Genomic DNA, 22,991 nt, shown 5'->3' with positions numbered 1-22,991 from the left:
CTTATTCTCTTCAGCCGGTCTCCTGTGACAAATGACGCAGGTCCAGTGTGATTGAACTGAAATGTTTATTCTAGTAAACAGTACAGACCATGTAGAGAGGATCACTGTTCAAAAGAAACCAGTATCTGTTCTCTCAGCTATTAGTGTAACTGTCAGTAATCCTCTTCAAGTTTACTTCTTCTTCTTCACTTTTTATGGGACAAATATAATAGACATGATACTATACACACTGTATACACATTGTATGCATCTCAATAAAGACAGCTCAGATTATTTCACCTTCGTGTGAGGAAGGACAGCTGAGGAAGGCAGGAAAAGAAAAATCCAACAGGCCTCAGAAGAAAAAGTGAAATGAATGAAATGAGTCCCAGTCAGTCCAGGCTGCTCACTATGAAGCTGCAGCACATGAGTACAGACAGAATTAAAAGGCTCCTACCTAAATGAAATATCCCCCATGAGAGAGATGAACATAAGGAATTTAGTCATTTTTCAGCCGTTACTTTATAAATAGCTCTTTTTTTAAATAGTAACATTGCTGCTAATTTAAAATATTGAGTAATGAACATTGTGTTACCATTTTCTCCTGAAACAGACTGAGACCATTTAGGAATCCAAGGTTTTCAGATTCTGCAGCGAGCGGGAAACGTCCTCCACAGAGGCGGGACAGAGCAGGTGCATAAATAAACATGTTAAAAACAGACGCTACATATCAAAAACATCAGACTGCTTTCACAGATTACACAAAACAACAATAAAAATAAACATTATCTATTGCACAACGGAGGTATCAGATGACAGGTACAGTATGAATGACGGTACCGGTGTGGACTCGTCTCTCTGAGCAGCACGCAGCAGGCTGAGCTCACAAACACGTCAGACAGATGGATGGTCACAGGTCACACTGAAATGTGTCTCTAGCATCAAATACACGGCCAGATTCATCATATTGTAACTTCCTGTTTTTATCTTACTCATTTTAGACAACTTTAACGTTTCAGAACTCTGGCTTATTTTGTTCAAAGAAAAAAAAAAAGATTTGAGAGAAGGTTAAAAAGCCAGTATGTGTTTTATGACTCACGTGGAGCTGCGTACAGCTCAGAGGGAGGAGCTCACTAGCACCAGGACACTGTCTCCTACAGGAACACACACTGTAACAGCTACAGCAAAGTAAAAACTCATGATATGTAAACAAGACAAAAATGGCAGAGAGGCAGTTTACACTTCTACCTGACAGAATCAGTGAACATCAACTCCAGCACCTCTGTCCACTCTGGGTGAATTCACATTACAAGCAGTTAAGCATTTTTCCTCAAGACAGACAGGTGAGCGATACCTGTTCAATACTCCAGTCACTGAGCTCCTCAGTCTTCTTCACTGGGGAGGAACAACAGAACTGAGTAACGTGCAGTACCTTCTTCAGAGGCTTCACACTGTCTCAGCTGTTAATAATGATCCTTTGTTAAATTACAGGATTAAAAAGTATTTTGTTTGTCCTTCAGTTAAACTAAAGATACAGCTTGTTATCATTCTACAGAGGCCCAGTCCTGATCCAGGGCCATCATATTATGGATCATAGTCCTAGATAGATACACGTGTGATGTAGCCATTTTGGTAAATTAGGCGTTCATTATATCTGTTATGAACATATGATCAAACAATTCTAAACATCTGAGGCAGAGTTCAACACATCAGGTCTGTGTAGATGAAAAAACATGATTGAAAGTCCTGACCCACTCAGTGCTGCCCCGGTGGATGGAAACTATATTACAGACTCATTAGTCCAGCTCCCAGCGGCAGCTTGAGTCACTCTGCTGTGAAGAAAAGCTGCGTCATCTGTGATTTTACTAAATTTCTTCTTTCTCGTTGTCATTCTTTTCTGCCTCAGACGCTGTTGAGAAGTTGTATTTTCTAAATTCTTCCTGTAACAAACTGAACGAACATCAGAGATGAAATGTTCCAGTTCCGTCACCAGACGTCCAGCAGTGCATGATGGTCCTGCTGCTGATGTCAATAATCTAATACAATCTAATGTAAGAGCAGGTTATGGTAATGACTCAATGACTCAAACATCTCAATCCGTCATCCCTTAAAGTAACGTGGAGGAGAACAGGTGTGCTCTGAGCTGATCAGGTGTGATTGGTCACAGAACAGACTCAGAGATATAAAACATGTGAAGCAAAGGGGTTCAGAGTCCAATCAAACTCCAGAGTCAGGTGATCAGTCACCACTTCAAGTAAAGGGACAACCAACAGAACAACAAGGTGAGTGGTTAAATCCAAACTATGACACATCAGAAAAAGCACTTTTTCACATATTTCCAGTTTCCAGCTGAAAGACACCTGAAGTTCCAGCGTGAGCCTGCTGGTGTGTACAGCACTGAACCACAAGACACAGCACAAAACAACCACATGGATTCTGATGATCTTTTAAAACAAAAACGTGTCAAAAGAATCACATTAATGACGACAACCAGCTCGTGGAATAAACACAGAGTTAAAATCCTCGCTCTAAAAAGAAAACAAGGTCAAATGTAGAAAAAATAAGAAATCTTGCCTTTCACCTGGATGTGGTTCACCTTCACAGCATCGGGATCAGAGTACAGCTTTTGAGAAGAGGCATAGTTTATCTATGTACACTGGACAGCAGGAGAGAGGGCACAGGAGGTCATCACAGAAAACTCTCCACACGACAGCCTCACACTCTGGACACAGAAAATACATCTGTACAGTTTCTTACTGGATATGTTGACACTTGAAACTCTGCCTGCTCACATTAGAGGGAACCAGTGTTCCAGCCATATTAACCAGAGTGAACATATGTGAACATATCCCACTAATGTTGGCTTCACACAGGAGCCGGGGGGGGGGTCATTCTAGATGCTCTGGACCAGGGACCAAGGGTTCTCAGGGCAGAGAGCAGGCCCCTCCTGACGCCCTGGTGTGGTGTAAAATTAAAAAGAAAACTTAATATTTGGGGAACCTCTGCACCCAGAGTCAGAAGAGAGGATCAATAACAATTTCATTTCAGTACTCGCAGTACAGAGTTTAGCACAAAGCAGAAGGAGAGGTAACCAGGCAGCAGAAGTGAAAACAAACTCAACTAATATGGACCGTCTCACTTCTCATCTGAGCCTAGATCAGTGGCCCCTGATTCTGAAAATCAGATTGAACTCAACTGAAAATCCTCGATCCTGAGGAGTGGAAATCTCTCTGTGTCTGTATCAACAAACACTGAATGTAACACCTCAGTTCCTGCCAGAAAAACAGCTCAACATCAACACTAACTGACAGCCTAGATCAGCAGCCCACAGATGTCTCCATGTCTCCATGTCACACCTATCCATCAGGAGAAATCCACTGGCAGTTTGGATTGTGTGTTATTTTTCTGGATTTGCTCTTAAGCCGCTGACAGCAGCAGCTGTTGACGTCAGTGTGATTCTCTCCATCATTGATGAAGGTGGAGAAGAAAAACAACACGCTGATATACAAACTGTCAGCTCATCTTCTCAGTCCATCACCTTACTGTCCAGCCACTATAGTGCATATACACAGTGCATCCGTTTGTCTCCTTTGAACCCCCCCCCCCTCTCCGTCCGTCTCTTCATGTCAGCAGGAGTTTTGCAGTGATGACTTCTTCGTCTTGTTCTTTAATGTCAGGTCGGACTCGTCTGGAAGCCCTCTCTGTATCTTCAGTGAGTGTGTGGGGGGGTGTGAATAATGGAGGTGCAGGTGTCCGTCATGTAGATGTCAGTCATGTTGGTCTACACGTGAGCCTGTGTACGCACTGTGTGTGTGTGTGCATGTGTGTGTGTGTGTGTGTGTGTGTGTGTGTGTGTGTGTGTGTGTGTGCTGGGGGTTCCAGGTCATGCATTGGACATCTCGGCCTTGCTGAGGGCGATGGCGAGCTCCAGGTCCTCCTGCTCCTGCTGTCTGAGCCGCTTCAGCCGCTCACGCTCCGCTCGCTCACTCTCCCGCTTCGCCCACTCCAGCTGCTGAGCCTCATTCCCAAACTACAGAGAGAGGGAAAGAGAGACATGGAATCTGCCTGTTGTACTCCATTGTATTATACTAAAAAGCTTCCGGGGGCCATGTATGTTGACCAATAATGTCAAAGATGTTTGAGGACATTTAAAAACAATATCATCGTCTCACAGATTCAAGTTTTTAGCCTAGAAAAAGTCCCTCTCACTAAATGTCTTGGTCACAATATTTAAAGGTAAATAAATAAAAATCAAAGGATCCTTATTTTAAATGTTTGTTTATATTGGATGCAGTAGTAAATCAGTATGTGACACATACTGATTTAGTTGCCAAAGTAGGCAACTACATGTTTTTGTTCATGCTCAATAAAACCGAATTTTTAAAAGATCATATCATTTGTCAGACCATTTATCAGATTTTTTAAACTGTCAAATATTGATACTATTATTGGCATTGACATTCAGGTGAGTTCAAACTAAAGTAAACATCAACAATGAAACAACAATGTGACATGCATCATGTTAGAAACTGAGCTTTTTAATTCAGGTAAATGTCTTTTCCTCATTCAGCAACACATGATGTGAGATCTATTAACACAAACACTTGCCTTTACACTCATTTATTCAAATACTGTGTGATCAGATGTGAATTTGACTGTGTGTTCAGTCTCTTACCTTAGCTTTGTCAGGTCCTGTCAGAGAGGTGGATCACAGAACAGACATCTTATCAAGCAGAAACTCAACTCATGGATCTAGACTAGTTCACAGGACGTCACAGCACAGACACACACACACACACACACACAGACACACACCACACACACACACACACACACACACACACACACACACACACACACACACACACACACACACACACACACACACACACACACACTGAAGGGAAAACTGCAGAGCTCCTGTTCAGCCCTCCTCATCCTCTTCATCCTGTTCCATGCTTTTGGAATCTACTTGTTCATTAAAGTAAATCATGAATTATTACAATGCTAACGAGCTACTGACATTGTAGTAGACACCTGGTGCCAATAAGGGCCACAGGTGAGACTCATGGAAAGATGAAACAGAGCTGTCAGTGAAGCCCTTCAGAGAGAACTGAAGGACAGCAGCTGAGCAGGACTTCTACAACAGCAGTGACAGATGCTTTATCCACTGTGACAGAGAGATGAGATGTCAGACTCTGTGTCTCACCATCAGCAGTTTATCCACATTCCAGGATAAGTCTTGTTTTAATGATTTAATGATATCACTATGACGACTGACTGCTTCACCACATAACACTAATTCAGATTACAGACGTCAGACACCTTTTTTTCCCTCCTGATACAGATTCTGATAAACTGAGTACTGCTCTGAAACCACTGCACAGAAATAAATGAAATGAACAGCTGTACACTACTGACCCTGTATGGATGTGATAGGATTGCTGTTGTTGTTGTATGGCTCATGTTAAACCCTTTGTAAAACATGAACAGATACATGGATGTCTTTCTTTTATTTCTAATTTAACTGTCAAAATTATTTATCGTGAAATAAATAACACTTCCTACACTACACATACTGTACTGTACTCCTTTTCACTGTTGGGACTTTCCACTGTAACATGTAGCCAAATTGCTGATGTTTAGTAGATGGCTAACTTTACACAATTTACTATAAATCATTTCTTCTTCACTGCTCTAAAACTGTAGCTGCCAGTAGCTGCACAGCACAACATACAACATCCTATGTAGACTACTATTTTAGCAGCGAAGAAGAATTGATTTCCAGGAAAATTTGCCTGTTTATTTAGTTTATATAGTGTAGTGAGTGAGTGTGAGTGAAGCGTATCGAGGATGTGTGTCGAGTGAGTGTGTGTGTGTAAAACAGCTCACCTCAGATGAAATTACTGCTTCATCACAGGCATTTAAAGATATGTAACGTACAGTGGAGTCATTATTGGACTGTAAAGTAGTTCTACTGTAGCACTGAACTGGATGAACTTAAGTTTGAACAAATCAGCTGTCTGTCATACTGAGACAATAAGGCACAGACAAAAAACTGGAGCTATTGTTGCAGAGCTGGGTGATCCTCATTCTGCAGAGTGTAGGAGCATCTAACTATGATTCACAAAACCTAAAGCTACACTCCACAATCATCTGGCCACTTTCAGCAAGTGAAATTAAAGAATTCTTTTTGTGTCTGTTTGGATTTTGTCCCCATCACTGCCACTGGAAACACATTAGGAAGGAATCTTTTTATTTTAAAGCCTTTCAAGTATCACTTAAAAAAGTTTTTAAGTTTGAGTTTTAAAGAATACTTTATGTTTAGAGGCCAGGCTGGGATCAGATGGTTCTGTTCCAGAGGACTAAAGATGCTTTCACAGTGTGAGCTGTTGCCGCAGCAACATCTCCAGCTCCCGGCTGTAATCCTAGCAGCCTGCACAACATGCTGTTGCTCTCCACCAGCCATAAAACAAGGGAAATAGTTAGCAACATGATATCATTAACTAATGCAGCAGGTTTTGCTAACTAGTATCACTAAATATTTATTATCTCAGATCATATCATCATGAAGCTGATGTTGCTCCAATACAGCTTCTCTTCAAAGTGAGCCACTGTGGAGAGTTGAGAAAGTTGAACCATCATGAACTATGAGTAGCTGCCCTCCTTCTCCTGTTGCTGTCTGAAAGCACCTTTACATCCGGCAGCTTTAGTAGGACATTTAAGAGGAACAAATAAGAATATAATTTAATAAACATATTGTTATATAAAACTTGCAAGAACTTATCACACTGGTAACACTACATGTCTCAGTGTTTCATGGTTTGTAGATTGTTCCCTGAGGCTCCTTGTTCCAGTCAATAGTAATATACAATATTTCAAAGAGACTCTACATGAATATTTGTTTTAAGTCAAGCTAATCAATCATCATGAATAATTATTAGGTTCATCTGCAGTGAAGCAGTCAGTCTGAAGTTTTTGTGAAGCAGAGCGAAGCAGAGTGTTGTCAGGTTGCAGAAGCAAAACTACAGTAAGATAATAAAACAAAGACACGCAAATATAAAGCACTGAACAGTTACTAGCAGCAAGGCTAACAGTGAACTGAGAGAAACAAACACACACACACACACACACACACACACACACACACACACACACACACACACACATACACACACATACACACACAGCAAGTTAATGCAGAGGAGACAGACTTGAGAGCTGAGAGTTGAGTAGTGATACTGCTGTGTCTCATGTTAGTTATGTCTGTCAATCAGACAGAAACATCATTCCCTGTGACTAATGCTCAGTATCTGAGGGACTGGTCGGAGCTCCTGCAGTTATTATTTGCTGATGGGTTACAGCAGGTTTGAGTTCTGGTCCAGACTGTGAGCATCATGACACTGGGCCCTGAGCCTCTGTGAAAGTCCGGGGAAACCCTGACAAAGCTGCAATATTCTTTCTACCAAAACAAACAAACCACAAAAAGGGCTGACACCCTTTCCTGCACTAGAGGAGGCTCTGCTCTGCTGCTACACAGCTTTAATATCAAACTGCACTTTTTAAAGTGGGTTAAATGATGTGTCACAGTGGTGAACGGGGGTAAAGTTAGGTCTAATTTCTTTCTCATTTCTAGTCATATCATCTCTTTGATTGTCTGCTGCAGTTAAAATGGGACTTTTTAATACAGGGACACAGTTTTATAAACTCTATGAACTGTCCTGTAATTAGTCTTCACTTGTTTCAGCTGCTATTTAGATCTGATCTGTCATTGTTCTCACAACAGTGTGGGACAGCTTTTAACCAGGGCTGAAGTTTAAAGAGATACTCCAGCACTGTTCTGTCAACACTTTGTATTTCAATAATTTATCACAATTTATGGTTTTACATCCTGGAACTATTTCTTCATGAACAATAGTTTACAAACCCACCCAGGACTTTCCTCTCTGGCTACAGTCCGGTCCATCTGGTCTGATCAATTAATTTGTCATAAGTAATTTTTTAGTCTCTCAAATGTGAACATCTCCTCGCAGTCTCCCTCTTCCATGATAATAGACTGACTCTCTTTCCATTTTGAACAACATAAGACATTTGAAGATGTCACCATGAGTCTACATGATTACTCAAGAAAATATTCTTAACTTTAATCGACAGTAATAAGAAATTATGAAAACTGTTGTTAGCTGCAGTCTAATCTGTATAATGATAACTGATCAATGGCCTTTACATTCACACCTTGTATTAATGAGCCTTCTCGTTATCTGACCTATCAACGAACAGACTCATGATCACATGCCGTGCTCTGTGGCCTGGTCTAGACTCTGACACTTAAACAGTATCACCCATCTCAGCTTACAAAACTCAAGTCTGCAAACCCTGAGGGAAAGGCTTTAGGGGCTTTACTTGATGAGGATGGGGCAAAAGGGTCTTTGCCGCTGAACGGGTCTCCCAGACCCTTTTTACTCTGAAACGGGTCGATGGCGTCGCTGCCAAATGGCTGGAAGGGGTCGCATGGTTTGGAAGGGTCAGCTGCACCAGGCATGCTCACTGGTGTGCTCTTACCTGAGGACAGAAGAGACAGAGGTGAAACATTACTTTTCATATTATCCCTAAGTTTGTCTTTTCTGACATTGTCATGTGACAACAATGTAACAACTGGCTGGAGAGTAAAGAGTAAAATCTGAATTGCTAATGCTTGATTGAAAAAGATCAGGAGGGCCACACAGATATGTGCTGTTACAGCAAAAAAATAACCTGCTGTGTGGTGATGAGGACATCCTGAGAGTAAAAACAAAAAATGAGGACAGACACATTACAGGTTTAAAGTCTCACGTATCTCCAGAGGATGTCAACAGACCAAGTGCATGTGTTAACTGATAGGTGAGAGAAATACCATGACTCATCAATGCAGCTCTCATGAGCATTTCTCACCATAGTGAACTCATGTTGTATGTTGATAAGGCAAAATCGGACTGATGTGATCTGTTCAGATCTGGAATAAAATTCTCTGGTTCTCACAGATCTGCCCACGCCCTGCTTCACCTCCGTTCTCACCTCAATGATACCTTCCAGCTTTTGAAAGCCACACTAGTTTCACCTCCACACGTGGCAGACCAAAACAATTCATACTGAGACTTGTCTTTAAGCTATCACATGCACGGCTTCATTCTCCAAAGAAAGAAACTATATAAAAACAGCTGGTAAAGGAAAAAACACACACAGCAGAAGACCACACCCAAAGGACCAAAACCAAAAGTGATACATTTATAGACCACGGAACCATTCAACGGTTTCCTGGTACATGACTTGGTTGGGTTTCTGCCCACATTACCAACTGATGGTTCACCAGTTTACCAACTAAAAAAACACACCACTGTCGCTCCTGTTCCATATATACATATACATATATATATATCTATATATAGATATATATATATTTATATTTATATTTATATTTATCTATTTATATAAATTTAATGTGCCCAAGAGCAGATGTAATAAATATTGGAAAACAGATAATATTACCAGTTAATTAACAAGGAGTCTCAGATTTTAGAAAAATGAAGTGAAATATTTTTTAACATAACCTGACTGTCACAGTCCTACATTAGCTGTCGGGAAGACAAAAGAGAAAAAACAAGAATTTTGAATCTTAAGAATTTAAGTTCTTGACTTGAAATCAATTCATAACCCTAATTATTTTAAGTGCTCTAATAAATTTTAATACCTCTTACACTCTATTGAAGACTCTTTATGGACACCTCTAATGTGTCAGTATAACTGCAGACTCCCTGCAGATATCCTTGTAGAGTCCAGAACTTTAGTAAAAATAAATACAAACTTAATCTTTATTTAAAAAAGCTGTTTATCAGCCTCAGTGATGCTGGACAACCACAGTTGGATCTAATCATGAGCTAATCAGTACTAAAAGTAATCCTAGTAAATGGCAGTTACTGTTATTAACAGGGAGCCGATGCTGGGCCTGGCAGAGGATCGTGAGAACTTTAAGAGTACATCATGTTGCTTGTGTAGGTGTTAAACCACAGGACCAGTCAAACCGTTGTCATACAACATACACGTACGCATTTAGTCTTATTACCCAGATAACCCGGCTGATTGGGGTGAGCAGTTCATTTCACACTCCACGCTGAGCAAAAACTGCATGCCTGGCAATCAGTTTTTTCCTCTTTCAGTAAGCTGCATGCACACACACACACACACACACACACACACACACACACACACATTCACACTTGAGAAACCACAATCATGAGCTCCACCCTGTTTTAAAATAATCCTCTACATTAGTGGCATCTAATTTTAATGCCTGCCACAGGGGTACACATGCAGCATGCACTATTTTATCTATTGGAAACTGTGCAGATGCAGCTATGTGTCCTAAATAATGCCAGTTTATCTGCAACCCCACTCACACCAGCTGATGATAGAAAGTGACAGAGCGTGCGTGTGTGTGTGTGTGTGTGTGTGTGTGTGTGTGTGTGTGTGTGTGTTTGTGTGTGAAAGAGTGAAATGGAAAATATAAAAACTCCAAATTGAACAACAACTGTTAGCTTGGTGACAGTGGTGGCACTCGCTCGCTGCACACAGCCTGCAGCCTGACCTTCTCTGAACCACTCACCCTCGTAAACACACAAACATTCACACACACATAAAGGGAAGAGAGAGGAAGCAAGTTTGGGTGTGTCTGCAAACAACAGGGCAAGCAAACCACACATCATCGCTCTTACGACATCACCTTCACACAAACAGCAGAGCAGCAGTTTGTGAACAATTATGACACAAAATGTAGAGAAACCAGAGGAGAATGAGTGTGAGGTGCAGGCCTCAATACGGGAGCATCACAGATGCAACTGACTCCTCTCTCCAGTTACCTTCTATAACCACTGAGTCAGCAAGCATGTGAGTAAGTGTAGCAGCAAAATGTGGCCACATTTTAGGCTGAAACACAGAGAAGGGAATTCTGGGTAACTGTAATTCACATACTATGAGAAACAAAGTCACACTTCTCTGATCATGACATCTACTCATGAACAACTTTTTGAATTACTTCAATTTAAAGAATTAAATCGTTTAATTATCTAGTAATTATTTCAATGTCATTCATATAGGCCAGAAACCTAGAAAAATTATCTTTATGAAGTTTAATAAGCAGTGACAGTCCAAGGTCACAGTCTGACATTCGTCAACATGCAGACTGCACCATCTCTCCTTAGTGACCAACAATTAATGCCATTGATTTCTTATGCAGGAATTAGTAAAGGATTAGTAAACTGCACATACTGTATATACAGTATCTTTCTTTGTAATATAAAAGCTGTCATGTATGGATCGACTACATGTCATGTACATGCGCTGCTGAGATTCAGTGTGTGTTATCACTGGGCTCAGATCAACACTGAGCTGTGATGTTTCCCACTAAATGTTATTTAGTGTTTCATGGGAGAGAAGACTGTTTCATCTCTTGTACATTCAGGTCAAGTGAATTTGACACCACATTTCTATAACACAGTTCATCACAAGTGAACACACACACACACACACACACACACACACACACACACACACACACACACACACACACACACACACACACACACACACACACACACACACACACACAATAATCGAAATCACAATACACCGCCTTGCAGACACAGAAGCTTATTTCTGGCTTGATGTAAAATATATTGTATATGTCTGCTTTGATAGATTTTACCTGCTTCCAGTTCACACAGTGTTTGACCTCTGTTAGTCTAAACTGGCAGGTCTTTCCTCCCTTTTCCTCCTTCTGTTGCACAACAAGTGCTTCTTTTGTGTAGCTTGTTAACAGAACAAGAGCTGTGTGTTCACCCACAATACCTAAAACATGGAAAAAAGCACCTCTCATAAACTTCAATATGACATACTACAGTGCACATCACTCCCTGCCGGTTGCGTGTTTTATTTGAAAATCAACACAGTGCATACAGTGTGTGACAGCAGTGGCTTGCCAAGCACGAGAAGGCTTTTATCTTCTCTGTACCCACAATGACATTCTTTCCTGTTGACAGATCAGAGCAGAGACTGTACCTTCAAAATTGGAGGGAAAAAGAAAAACAACTGTACATGACATCCAAGTTCAAAAAGGTCAGAATATCTTAGTTTATTTTATCTCTTTTATTCTTCTATCCTGTTCTTCTCATTTGCATTCGATTATTGAACTTGTTTCAAGGTTACAGGTCTTTTCATAGTGACTTATCATGTCTGTGTATGAGAGCTGAAAAGAAACAAGTATGATAAGTTGTTTGTCAAACTAATATTCCCAGATTTGCATTAGATGTAGATGACTTTGTAAATGAAAAGATGTCAGTGACTAAAAACCTGCAGATGCTGACTGTGGTGCTGACCGGCCATGATAACAGGATACAGAATTACTGGTAGACGACAGAAATCAATCACACTCTGATTACTTATCATTTTAGCTTTTGATCAAACTCATGTCCAACATAGTATATTATGAGAATCTTGTGTTCAGACTCTCAGGTTGATCTGGAAAACATGGGGCCCATTCTTGGACCATTTTAACAATAGATAATGACTATGAACACATCTTATACCATGTCCATCATGTTCTGTACACTTCATCACTCATGTTTGATAAATCAATGTACACACACACACACACACACACACACACACACACACACACACGTTGTGTGCCAACCAAAGCCAGCAGTGTTTGCCCAGCTAAAGCTAAAAATAGACATCAATTAGAACGATACCAAAGTGGGTGCGATATCTCTCCTCAAATCTCAGAACAGCATCCTGTCCCATAGAGGATCTGATAGTTACTGTTTGTAATGTACTGCCTTCTGGAGGCTGCAGTAGGCTAATGTATCGAGAACCTAGGTGGACTACCAGCCGCTCTATCTATCATTTCTTATCATTTTTGTGGGCGTGGCCATTGGGACTTGTCAAGCAGAGGAGGGAGCAGCACTTTATGGATATTTATCCACATTGTAGATGATCCTGGGATCTTTGACGGGTGATGAGCTATAGCTAACTACAGATAAGCATGCTGGTCAAGCTGCCCTTGAGTCAGCGTCCTCTGTTCTGAGATCAGTTATGATACTGCAGCATTATTATACACATGTGCAGATGCGTGTGGAAACTGAACTTTTATTCCTGAGTGTCAACAGGCAGCAGAAGCAAACTACACTGTGATTTATCATCTCAAAAACCCTGCTCCTGTAAGATAACCTGCTACTCATACTATCTTGATGTTTCATATTCATTCAATTTACATATTTACAGTTACCCTTGCAACATAATACCCAAGCCTGTTGATTCTCTTCTGCTCTGTAGTTATCATATTAATATCTTTTAACACTTTGAATTTCCTTTATCATCTCAAATTGTTTCTCTCTACCTTTTCTTTTCTTTTCTTTATAATTTATTTTTTTTCTAATTCTTCGTTCATTCATTATTTGTCTGGTGATGGTCAGTGGAAACATCCTCTGCCTTTTAATTCGTCAGCATGTTTGTATTAGTCAGCAGGGTGGTGATTCTGGGCATGATGGTGATGTGGTAATCACACTAAACAAAACCTATCATGCATCAGGTTTCTGATAGAGAAAGCCAACATCTTCCTTCCCTTTTAAGCTAACCTCTGTTCCACTAGCTTCGGCCAGGATATGTATGATCGTACAGAAGATTTATCATCAGTCTCTGGAAAAAAAAAAAATGATGATGTTTTTGTACAATTTCTAAGCTAAATGATTATCTATTATTATACTGGAAAGTCAAAGTAGATCACCTCATTATCTTAACACAGACACAACAATTATTTTGTTAGCCTTCAATGACTAAAGCTGTGATAAGGTTCTGACAGGGCCGAGGCTTTTGACACTCACCACTGGGTGGTTTCGGTCTGGGGGGAACACTTTTCTTCGGTGGCAGAGCGGGCGTGTCATTCTTCCTGCTGAATGGGTCGTCCACAAAAACTGACTGGCAAGAAAGAAATAAGAACAATATGTGCTTCTATTAGCAATAATTTCATTCTAATATAATCTGAGAGCCAGTGACATCATGTAGGTTATGTAGAGTAAATAGAAATGAAATGACATTTTTTTTTTGGGGGGGATTTTTTTGCCTTTATTGTGATAGAGACAGTAAGAGAGAGACAGGAAGGTTGGGGAGAGAGAGGGGATGACATGCAGCAAAGGGCCACGAGTCGGACTGGAACCCATGGGCGCTGCGGTTAGGACTAAACCCATGTGGTACGCACTCTACAAGGTGAGCGACCAGGGCGTCCCGATTGCATTTTAAATATATAACCTTATATATTTAGTGGGAGTCTTTGTTACCTTCTGGTAGTCTGGCAGCCAGCTGGCTCTGCCTTCAAACGGGTCTCTGGGCTTCGACATGTGGCTGAAGTCTGCGAATCCAGCGGAGCTGTTACTGTTGCTGCTGAACGAGCTGCTGCCAAACGGGTCCAACGTGCCAAACAGGTCTGAAAATCACACAGACACATTTACGATCACTGACCAGGTAATGCAAGTTCAATGCCTGGCTCCACCGGTCTGCATGTCCAAGTGTCCTTGGGCAAGATACTGAACCTCAAACTGCCCCCATCATCCCTGTGTGAGTGTGTATGATAGAAAAACACAGTATGCATTGAGTGGTTGATAAGACTTGAAAAGTTACATGAGTGCAGTCCATTTAGCAAATGTTAGCATGATAGCACTCTGAACCTGGATGCTAAACAATAACCTTGCAGAACCTCTGCATGTTAACATTGTCACTGTGAGCATGTTAGTGTTGTGATGTTAGCATTTAGCTTGGTTAGGGTTGCTTTAGTAAATAAAAAATGCTTTGTATTGTCAGCTGGAAGAAAACATGATGTATAACTGTGACAGTTTATTACTATGGTGTTTCTAAGCAGCTACAGACCTGTTACAGACAAAATAACATGACAATTCACTAATTTGATAAAAAGTCAAACAGCCCATTCAAGTACGGAACATTTCCAAATGTCAGGTCTGCTGTAAACAACGCCCACTGATGCCATCATAGAAACTGTTCACACCGGGGCAATAACATTCATGGATGTAGTGTTGGCCTGTGGCCGGTCCAGCAAAATAAAGAAACTACATGATGATCAGAGACAGATCAGATGTGGTCGGACAACAAACTAAATCCTACCTGGTCCTCTGGGTTTTGGGTTACTTGAAGAGAATGGGTCACTGCTTGTGAAGTGACTGGCTTGCTGCAAGAAGCATAAGCAAAAATAAAATGTTAATTTATTAATACATTCACTCAAATAGCAGCCAAACTCATACATTATGCCTTGGGTGTTTTTACCCAGATTTTATTTTTTTTTTTATTGTTTCCATGTTACTTGTTTGCCTCAACTGCAGAATCAGTGCTACCACAAATCTCACAGATTCTTACAGAAAGGAATAAGAGATTAACAAAAGCCAGGAAAAACTATTATTCTCCACAGCAATCTTAACACCAACAGAGGGAACTGAGCACACAGAGTGTAATGTCTCAGTGTTTCTGACATTAAACATAGAACAAATAAACAATTGGAGATTTTAAAATCAAGGAATCATGGAATCTTAAATCCTAAATTTAATCTTAATGTTTGTCTCATCCAGCAGCTGAACTCACTCTGACCGTCTCTCAACAATGGAAATGAAACATTGTTCAGAAGGTTCCTCCCACAAGTTCCACAAGTTCCCATTAATGTGTGTCACTTGCAGGTTTCACTTATTTTCACCTGTCCAGTTCATCTCAGACCAGCTCCATGGGTTTCAGGTCTGGAGACTGGTCTGGTCTTCATCATGCGAAGCCTCCGTCGGATTCTGTTCTAATTAATGTTGTGGCTCATTATGTTGCTGTAAGATGAAGCTCTGACCAACCAATCTGTCCTTGTTACTGATCTGTTTCTCACCAGTCTGACAGCAGTATACAGAACTAATAGTAATAATAATACTAATACTAATACTAATAATGCATCAGAGGGTTTAGTTTGTACAGAATTAGGGTTTGTCAGTCATCGACCTGCAGGACTTTAACTTTCAGAGTTCAGATGTCATTTCTTCCACTGCTGCAAGAAAACTGGAACTTAACCAATTTCTTCATTCCTGAAAAACTGTTTTCAATGAAATTCATGTGATTTTCAGTTTTTGGTGACCTCGTTTTTTTCCCTCAAGCAATTCACTGCTGACTGTTGTATAATTTAAAGTTCATCACTGGACTTGAGCTGCTGAAATTTCGACACTATAAAAATTTGGGAGTTCTAATTCCTTTGACCACTAATGCCCATATGTTAAGACTACACAAGGCTCCAGGAGCGAGGCTCACACCTCCACATGATATACAACCACACAGTATTCAGGACAGTGTGGTACCTTACTTATACAGTTATATATGTTCTAGCCTTTGATCCACAACAAGTACCTTGGAAGGTAACGTAGCACTTTTACTGAAAGGGTCTGGCGTGGAGAAAGGATCCATCTTCGTGGTCTTCTTGAAGAAATCTTCTGACGAAGCTTTGAATGGATCTGTCTCTTTGAAAGGGTCTCCTCCAAAAGGATCTGCAGCAGACACGATGGACAACATCAGTTTTCATAATTCTCACTGTTGTTTCTCTAACTTGATCTTGATTCAAGAGTTTTGTGAGACGACTGGAAAGGAGCAATTGAATAATAATGACTGGGTGACTGATTAGACATTACTGTTGATGTGACTGGCCTCATGAATGAACTGAACTCCACAACACAAGGGCCTTGTTGCAGGTGAGATGTAAAAACCTTGTCAAGGCCTTCATGAGGAAGTTGACCCTTCTTAGTTTTAAAGTGGACAGCAACATATTCACCCACCTCCCCACACTGCAAGAGAGAACTCCTGGGGGAGGAGAGAGTTTAAGGAGAGAGTTTGTGGATTTCAAACATGGGAAGGTAACATGCTTTTGTTTTCATTTCCTTTCACACTTGATGTGGACAATGATATTAATGATATGCAGCTTGATCTTACTGATCTACACTCTCATGCTGGCAGAGATACTACACATCTCTCAAAGGGTCCGGCTCAGAGGATGCTCATTCTTTATCTCTGCATGTGTACGGCCCTGACAGCATGGCAGACTTCAAATTATTATTAATAATAATAATAATAACTAAATATAATATAATAATAATTCATTACAATTATATTTGCTTTGGATTACTAAGTAGATGAATGAAGGAGAAAATGATGGTTTCAATATGAGAAAACACAAGTAAAGGCCAAACAAACAATCATGGGCTGAATACGGTGGAGCAGTGGGAATGAGCCTGAGAAAGTCAGTGTGCTCACAGAGTGTTTCTGGTTGTGAAGTTCATGGCTGTGTTAAAATGATGATTTCTATCACTGATCTCCATCTACTGAGCAGAGAAGTGAAACTCCACAATATCACTGAAGTGTGACAGAAGCCACAGTTGCTCACGCTGTTGTTTCATACATGATATCAAAAAAAAAAAAGAAAAGACAAGCCTGCCACCCACAGACTGTAAATAAAGATGGACGTAACCTCCATGATGTCACCCGCAGGTTTCTGAAGAGTGGTTTTGAAGCTCAGAGTGAGCTGTTCCACTGTCACCATCTTGGCAGTGTCTGACTCCGCCTAACTCCAAACGAATACAAAAATGGTCAAAGAGGTGGGGCATGGGTGATACCATATTTTATAAATATATTTATCCATATTTTATCAAAAATATACATTTAGGAATGTATAATGTTGACATTTTGGATTATACTGTATTGTACTTTGAAAAATGTTTATGGTTTTATACTTGTTTGTATGTTTCATTTATTTGGTCACTGAATAATGTGGATGCTTCCAGATGGTCTAATTTGTGCATGGCTGGACAAAAATATTATAATTGAATTATAATATTTCACTCAGAATTATTTTTTTTCATTCTCAGATTAGTTCACTTAAGGAGCAGGGGACATGCTTTATTGTGCTGTAGATTTTGGAGTTGGCCATTAATCAAGTCTTTATAGTATAGTGGCAAGACAGATGTCACTTTGAGTGAAAGTCATGTGACAGCTTGGAGTTCACCAAACAGTATTTAAAGGACTCTGAGAGGCAGGCAGGCAGAGCTCCAAACTCTGTGGCACTGCTCATCACCTGGATAATACCATCCCTACGGTGAAGCATTGTGGGGGCAGCATTGTGCTGTGGAGGTGCTTCTTTGTTGCAGGGACATGAAGATCTGGTCAGAACTGAGGAAAGGTTGAATGCAACTAAATACAGAGAGGTCCTGGAGGACCACCTGCTCCAGGGTGCACATCACTTGAGATTGGGATCATGGTTCACCTTTCAGCACAGCAATGACCCCAAGCGCACAGTAAAAACAGAGCTGGAGTGGCTTCAGGACAAGTCTCTGAGTGGCCGAGTCAAAGCCCAGACAAGATAGCAGTTCACAGCATCTTCCCATCCAGTCTGATGGAGCTTTAGAGGATCCACTGGGAACCAGAATCACCACCTTATGGTTGTATCCCTCCACCAACCAGTCAAGCCGCAGGAGATATGGTCACACTCCTTACAGCATTGAATAATGGCCAGAAATGTTCTTACAGAACATTATGTCACACTGAAGTTGACCTTTGACGTTTGGATATAAAAAGCTGCACTTTACAGGACTACTGTGTTTAAGACACCTTAGAGGTCCTTGAAGTCACTAACGACCCCTGTCCTATTACAGCTCTGTTTGGAGAACCCTATGATGTCTACTCTTTGAACAAGCCCCAGTGACTTCTGTACACCGCTGCCTGAAAAAAAAAAGGACAAAAAATAAGGTGGCAAACTCGGTGCAAAAAATTACTGAATGAATGTGTGAGTTATGGCCAAAAACATGTTTTGTGAAGTCATCAAACATCCAAGTGAATGTTTGTGCCAAACCTGAAGAAGTTCTCTCAAGTTGTTCCTCAGATATCACATTCAGGACAGACAGACAACCAGAAAACATAACTGCCTCCAGTCACAGCTGTCGCCAGGGTGGAGGCAGAAAATGGGACAAACTGCCACATCCAGGTGAGCAATACTTACCCAAACCTGGAAGCAGAGGCCTCTACACGGATCTGAATTAAGGGTCTGAATATTTTTTATAAACAACAGATTTCAGTTTTTAAGCTCCTTTTCCCCAAGTAAATACCTGTGGTTGCTGATGGCTGCTTGGCAAAGGGGTCATTTTGGAAAGGGTCACCTACAGGAGAAGAATCAAGCAGAGAGGGAAGAGGAGGAGGAAAACAAAGAGGTAGAGAGGAGGAAGACAGAAGACAGTCAGAGAGCTACTCGAGCTGAAAACAATAAGTAGTCTGGAAGAAAGACAACTTAAGATAAACAGTAAAGAGTCAGCTAAGAGAAGATAGGAGAGTAAAGGAGAGGCATACTGTCGACAGTGAGAGGGTGAGGAAGACAAGGGGAGGCAGAATAACGGATGGCAGAGGAGAGTCACAGAGTAGAAGAAAATTTAAAATATATATCCTGAGGAAAAGAGATAGAGGATCACTGAAGTATAAAAGGGAACAGTGGAAGTAAAGGGTGATGATAACCTTTGAATGGGTCTGTGATGAAGGGGTCTTCAGAGTGAAAGGGGTCAGGGGGAAGCTCCTGAGGCTGGCTGTTGAACACTGATGGCTTCACTTTGAAAGGATCCTCCTGTGGAGAGAAGAAACACACGTAACATTTTCCTTTCCTGCACAGGTATATCTTGTCTAAACTGTCAGAGTGTAGGTCTAAGACTAAAAACAGATTCTTTATAAGAAACACACAACAAACACAATGTCTACAATAACACAATATCAACTGAGCAACTAGTGTGTTGTGGTTCGTGTTCATTAAATCTATATTTAAACTTAACAATAAGTGAATCTTTATTTTAACAACTGCATTCTTTGTTAACAGTGAATGTTTGGCTGCATTTACCATTTTACATCTGTGTGTGTGTGTGTGTGTGTGTGTGTGTGTGTGTGTGTGTGTGTGTGTGTAAATGTGGAATGTGGAAATTCTTCACATGCCATGCAGACTCTGTGGTGGCCTCTACGTTGTTATGGTTCATTAGAAGATCTATACTGTGTTTCATAGGAAACCATGACTCCAATCCCACTGTTGCTCCCAAATATATATATTACACACACACACACACACACACACACAGACAGACAGACAGACAGACAGACAGACAGACACACACACACACACACACACACACACACACACACACACACACACACACACACACACACACAAATATTCCCAGATTATATGAAAACTACTGTCAACTGTGCTAATTCAACATATTTGCACTAAATAAATCTTCTATGTGCAATTCACATATGAACTGACACCTTTGAACCAAATGAAGCCTGAACAGTCTGAAACGACAGGAACATGTGAATCTGTGTGGAATGTCAGCTGTGTGAGGGGCTGAGCCAAGCTAACGATGTTATTCTGAGTAAAGTGAATAAAAGCAGAGCTAAACTGCAATCACATTGGAGCAGAGGAACTCTGCAGGGAACTCAGTGTAGAGTCAGGGAGAGGAAATAATAACCAGGGTTTTCAAAATTGAGGTTGAAATGAGAAAAATGGCAGCTGAGGATTAGGTCTGCTGCACTTTGCAAACTGCTCTAATCGCTTGTCTAGATGATAATAGGCTGGAGCAGAGAGGATGAAGAAGAGAGGATGAAGAAACTATAAATAATAGAGGCAGAAGTGGGAATGTGGGGCTAAAATACTATAATATGGTGTACTTATGTAATACATTCTGAGATCATTTAGGTTTAGTATTGTGTTTTGTCCAGCAAAAATCTAAATAACACCAAAATGGAACCAGTCAGGCAGTGCCCACAAAGAGCCTGGAATCAAAAGTCTGTATTGATTTTATCTTACTGGCATTATAAGTAAACTAGTGCTTTTTGCAGACTACATAGTTTGACAGGGTGTTTCCTGAATATATAACAATATTAAGTGTGCTTCATCAAACTGCTTGCAACATCCAATTGTGGTGGCTTACAATAAAAACAACAACAAAAACTGACAATCCGACACTGACTCCCAATTTTCACTGTGAACACTACTATATTTATCACTTTTCATGTGTACAACACTATGAATGTCGTTGAGGAGAAACTGTCTGAAACTGTGAGCCATTATCATCATATTACAATTGGTTTTCTTTCCAACTTGCCTTCCAGAAAAACACCTATCAATGCTTAGACTTTCAGGGGCCTCCCCCTACATAGTGGCTTAAGGTGTGTGGTGTGTGCGAGGCGGCTGTGGAAAGTCTTGGTTTTCATTTTGGTGCATGTGTGAACAGGTTAAACCGACATACTGGCAGGGCAGCAAGTGGCTGCATTGCATAGCAGCAACATCACATAAACTGACATCATCCACTACAGTTTCTATGTCTAGGCTGAATCTGAATATGACACAGACATGAAAAAATATAAATATATTCTTAACACTTGTAGCAGCTGCATAGGGAGACAGAGACATTTTAGTGACATTTCTGTCCAAAAAAAAACAGAAATTAATTTTTAATATTCCAGTAACCTGCAAACTCTATGTAGAGAGACAGAGCTGCAGCAGCAGACAAACAGCAGGTGTGAACACACACACGTGATTTTCCGCAGCAAGTCAGCCACATCAGCCGATACGATCACGCAACATAGGCAGTGTGTTCCCAGGGAAGTATTCAGACCCCTCCAATTTCTTGCTTTATTCTGTTGCAGATTTAAATGTAAATAGATAATATTACCCAATAATCTCTATTCAATAATGACAAAGTGAAAACATATTTTTAAAAATGTTTTCAACTTTATTAAAAATCAAAAACTGAAATCTCTCATTTAAAAAAAGGATTCAGGCTTAATTCAGTACTTTGTAAAAGCTCCTCTGGCTGCAGTTACAGCTCTGAGGCTTATTGGTTCAGTCTCTACAAGCTTTGCACACCTGGATTTATTATTGTTTAAATTGTAATAAATTATTTTAAGCTCCCTCAGACTGGATGGGAAGATTTTGTCAATGGCCATCTTCAGGTCTGTCCACAGATGTTCTGTGAGGTTACAAGCTGGGCCACTCTGGGACAGTGAGAGACTTGTCCTGAGGCCACTGTTCTCCTGGGACCACTCAAAACTTTAAAAATGACTTTATAACCTTGCTCTATGCCTGACCACAGAGAGTTGCCCAAGCTTAGTCTCAGTCCTGACATGCAGTATGAGTTGTGGGTCCTTATATACACAGGTGTGTCTAATCTATGTCAATCAATTCAATTTGCTACAGGTGAATTCCAACTGGGCTCGAGACAAATCTCAAGGATCATTAAAGGAAGATGCGCCTGGCCTCGACTTAGATTAGATTAGATTGATTTTTATCAATTTAAAATAAAAAAATTAAAAAAATTAAAAGGTATCATATGCAGGACTTCTATAGACTCATAAAAAGTATCAATCATCACTTATGAGCCACCAGATGTGTGTGGAAGTTTGTTTGTTGCACATATAGAAACTCAGTCCACCCGTCACCTTCCTGCAGTTATGTAGTAGTACACTCCAGGGCGTGTCAGTACACAGTGTTACTATGGTTACAGGTGCAACATCACGCATTTATGGTGAAATAGACTTTCAGCCTGACAGGACAGACTGCTTTCCAGACTGGTAAAGAGAGGTTAGGTCATTTATTCCAAACCAAACCAAAGACAAGGAAAATAATAATACATAACAATATGTTTACTGGATGGATGTCAAGTTCACTACTGGTTGCTGGCACTACAGCCTTCCCTCTGCACTACCTCTGGGGTCACAGCTTCCAGCAGGAAACAGTCAGCTATCTCTCCCTCCGGCTGGCTGCAGCTCTCCTGACTCACCTTCAACAACTTAATAAGGACAAATATGGATTCAGCTAAAATAAATAAAAAGCTTTCAGTTCATTTCTATCTCAGAGAAGAGGTAAATTTACA

General features: G+C 40.6%; 1 protein-coding gene across 1 annotated transcript in view; it reads right to left on the bottom strand.

The window, feature by feature from the left end:
• Window positions 1-3,840: 3,840 nt before the first annotated feature.
• eps15l1 (epidermal growth factor receptor pathway substrate 15 like 1) overlaps window positions 3,841-22,991 on the bottom strand; it is a 45,572-nt gene continuing 26,421 nt past the window's right edge. Inside the window, exons 18-26 of the mRNA XM_022759019.1 lie at window positions 19,588-19,693; window positions 19,188-19,238; window positions 16,447-16,583; window positions 15,184-15,247; window positions 14,346-14,491; window positions 13,893-13,986; window positions 8,383-8,541; window positions 4,655-4,671; window positions 3,841-4,009 (exon numbers count right to left, since the gene is read on the bottom strand). Coding sequence (XP_022614740.1) covers window positions 3,863-4,009; window positions 4,655-4,671; window positions 8,383-8,541; window positions 13,893-13,986; window positions 14,346-14,491; window positions 15,184-15,247; window positions 16,447-16,583; window positions 19,188-19,238; window positions 19,588-19,693 — 921 coding nt within the window. The 3' untranslated portion in view covers window positions 3,841-3,862. The remainder of the gene's footprint in view (window positions 4,010-4,654; window positions 4,672-8,382; window positions 8,542-13,892; window positions 13,987-14,345; window positions 14,492-15,183; window positions 15,248-16,446; window positions 16,584-19,187; window positions 19,239-19,587; window positions 19,694-22,991) is intronic.

Source organism: Seriola dumerili, unplaced genomic scaffold (genome assembly GCF_002260705.1).
Source record: "Seriola dumerili isolate Sdu_G_001 unplaced genomic scaffold, Sdu_1.0 BDQW01000319.1, whole genome shotgun sequence".
Taxonomy (NCBI): domain Eukaryota; kingdom Metazoa; phylum Chordata; class Actinopteri; order Carangiformes; family Carangidae; genus Seriola; species Seriola dumerili.
This window is presented reverse-complemented; position numbering and strand designations above follow the sequence as displayed.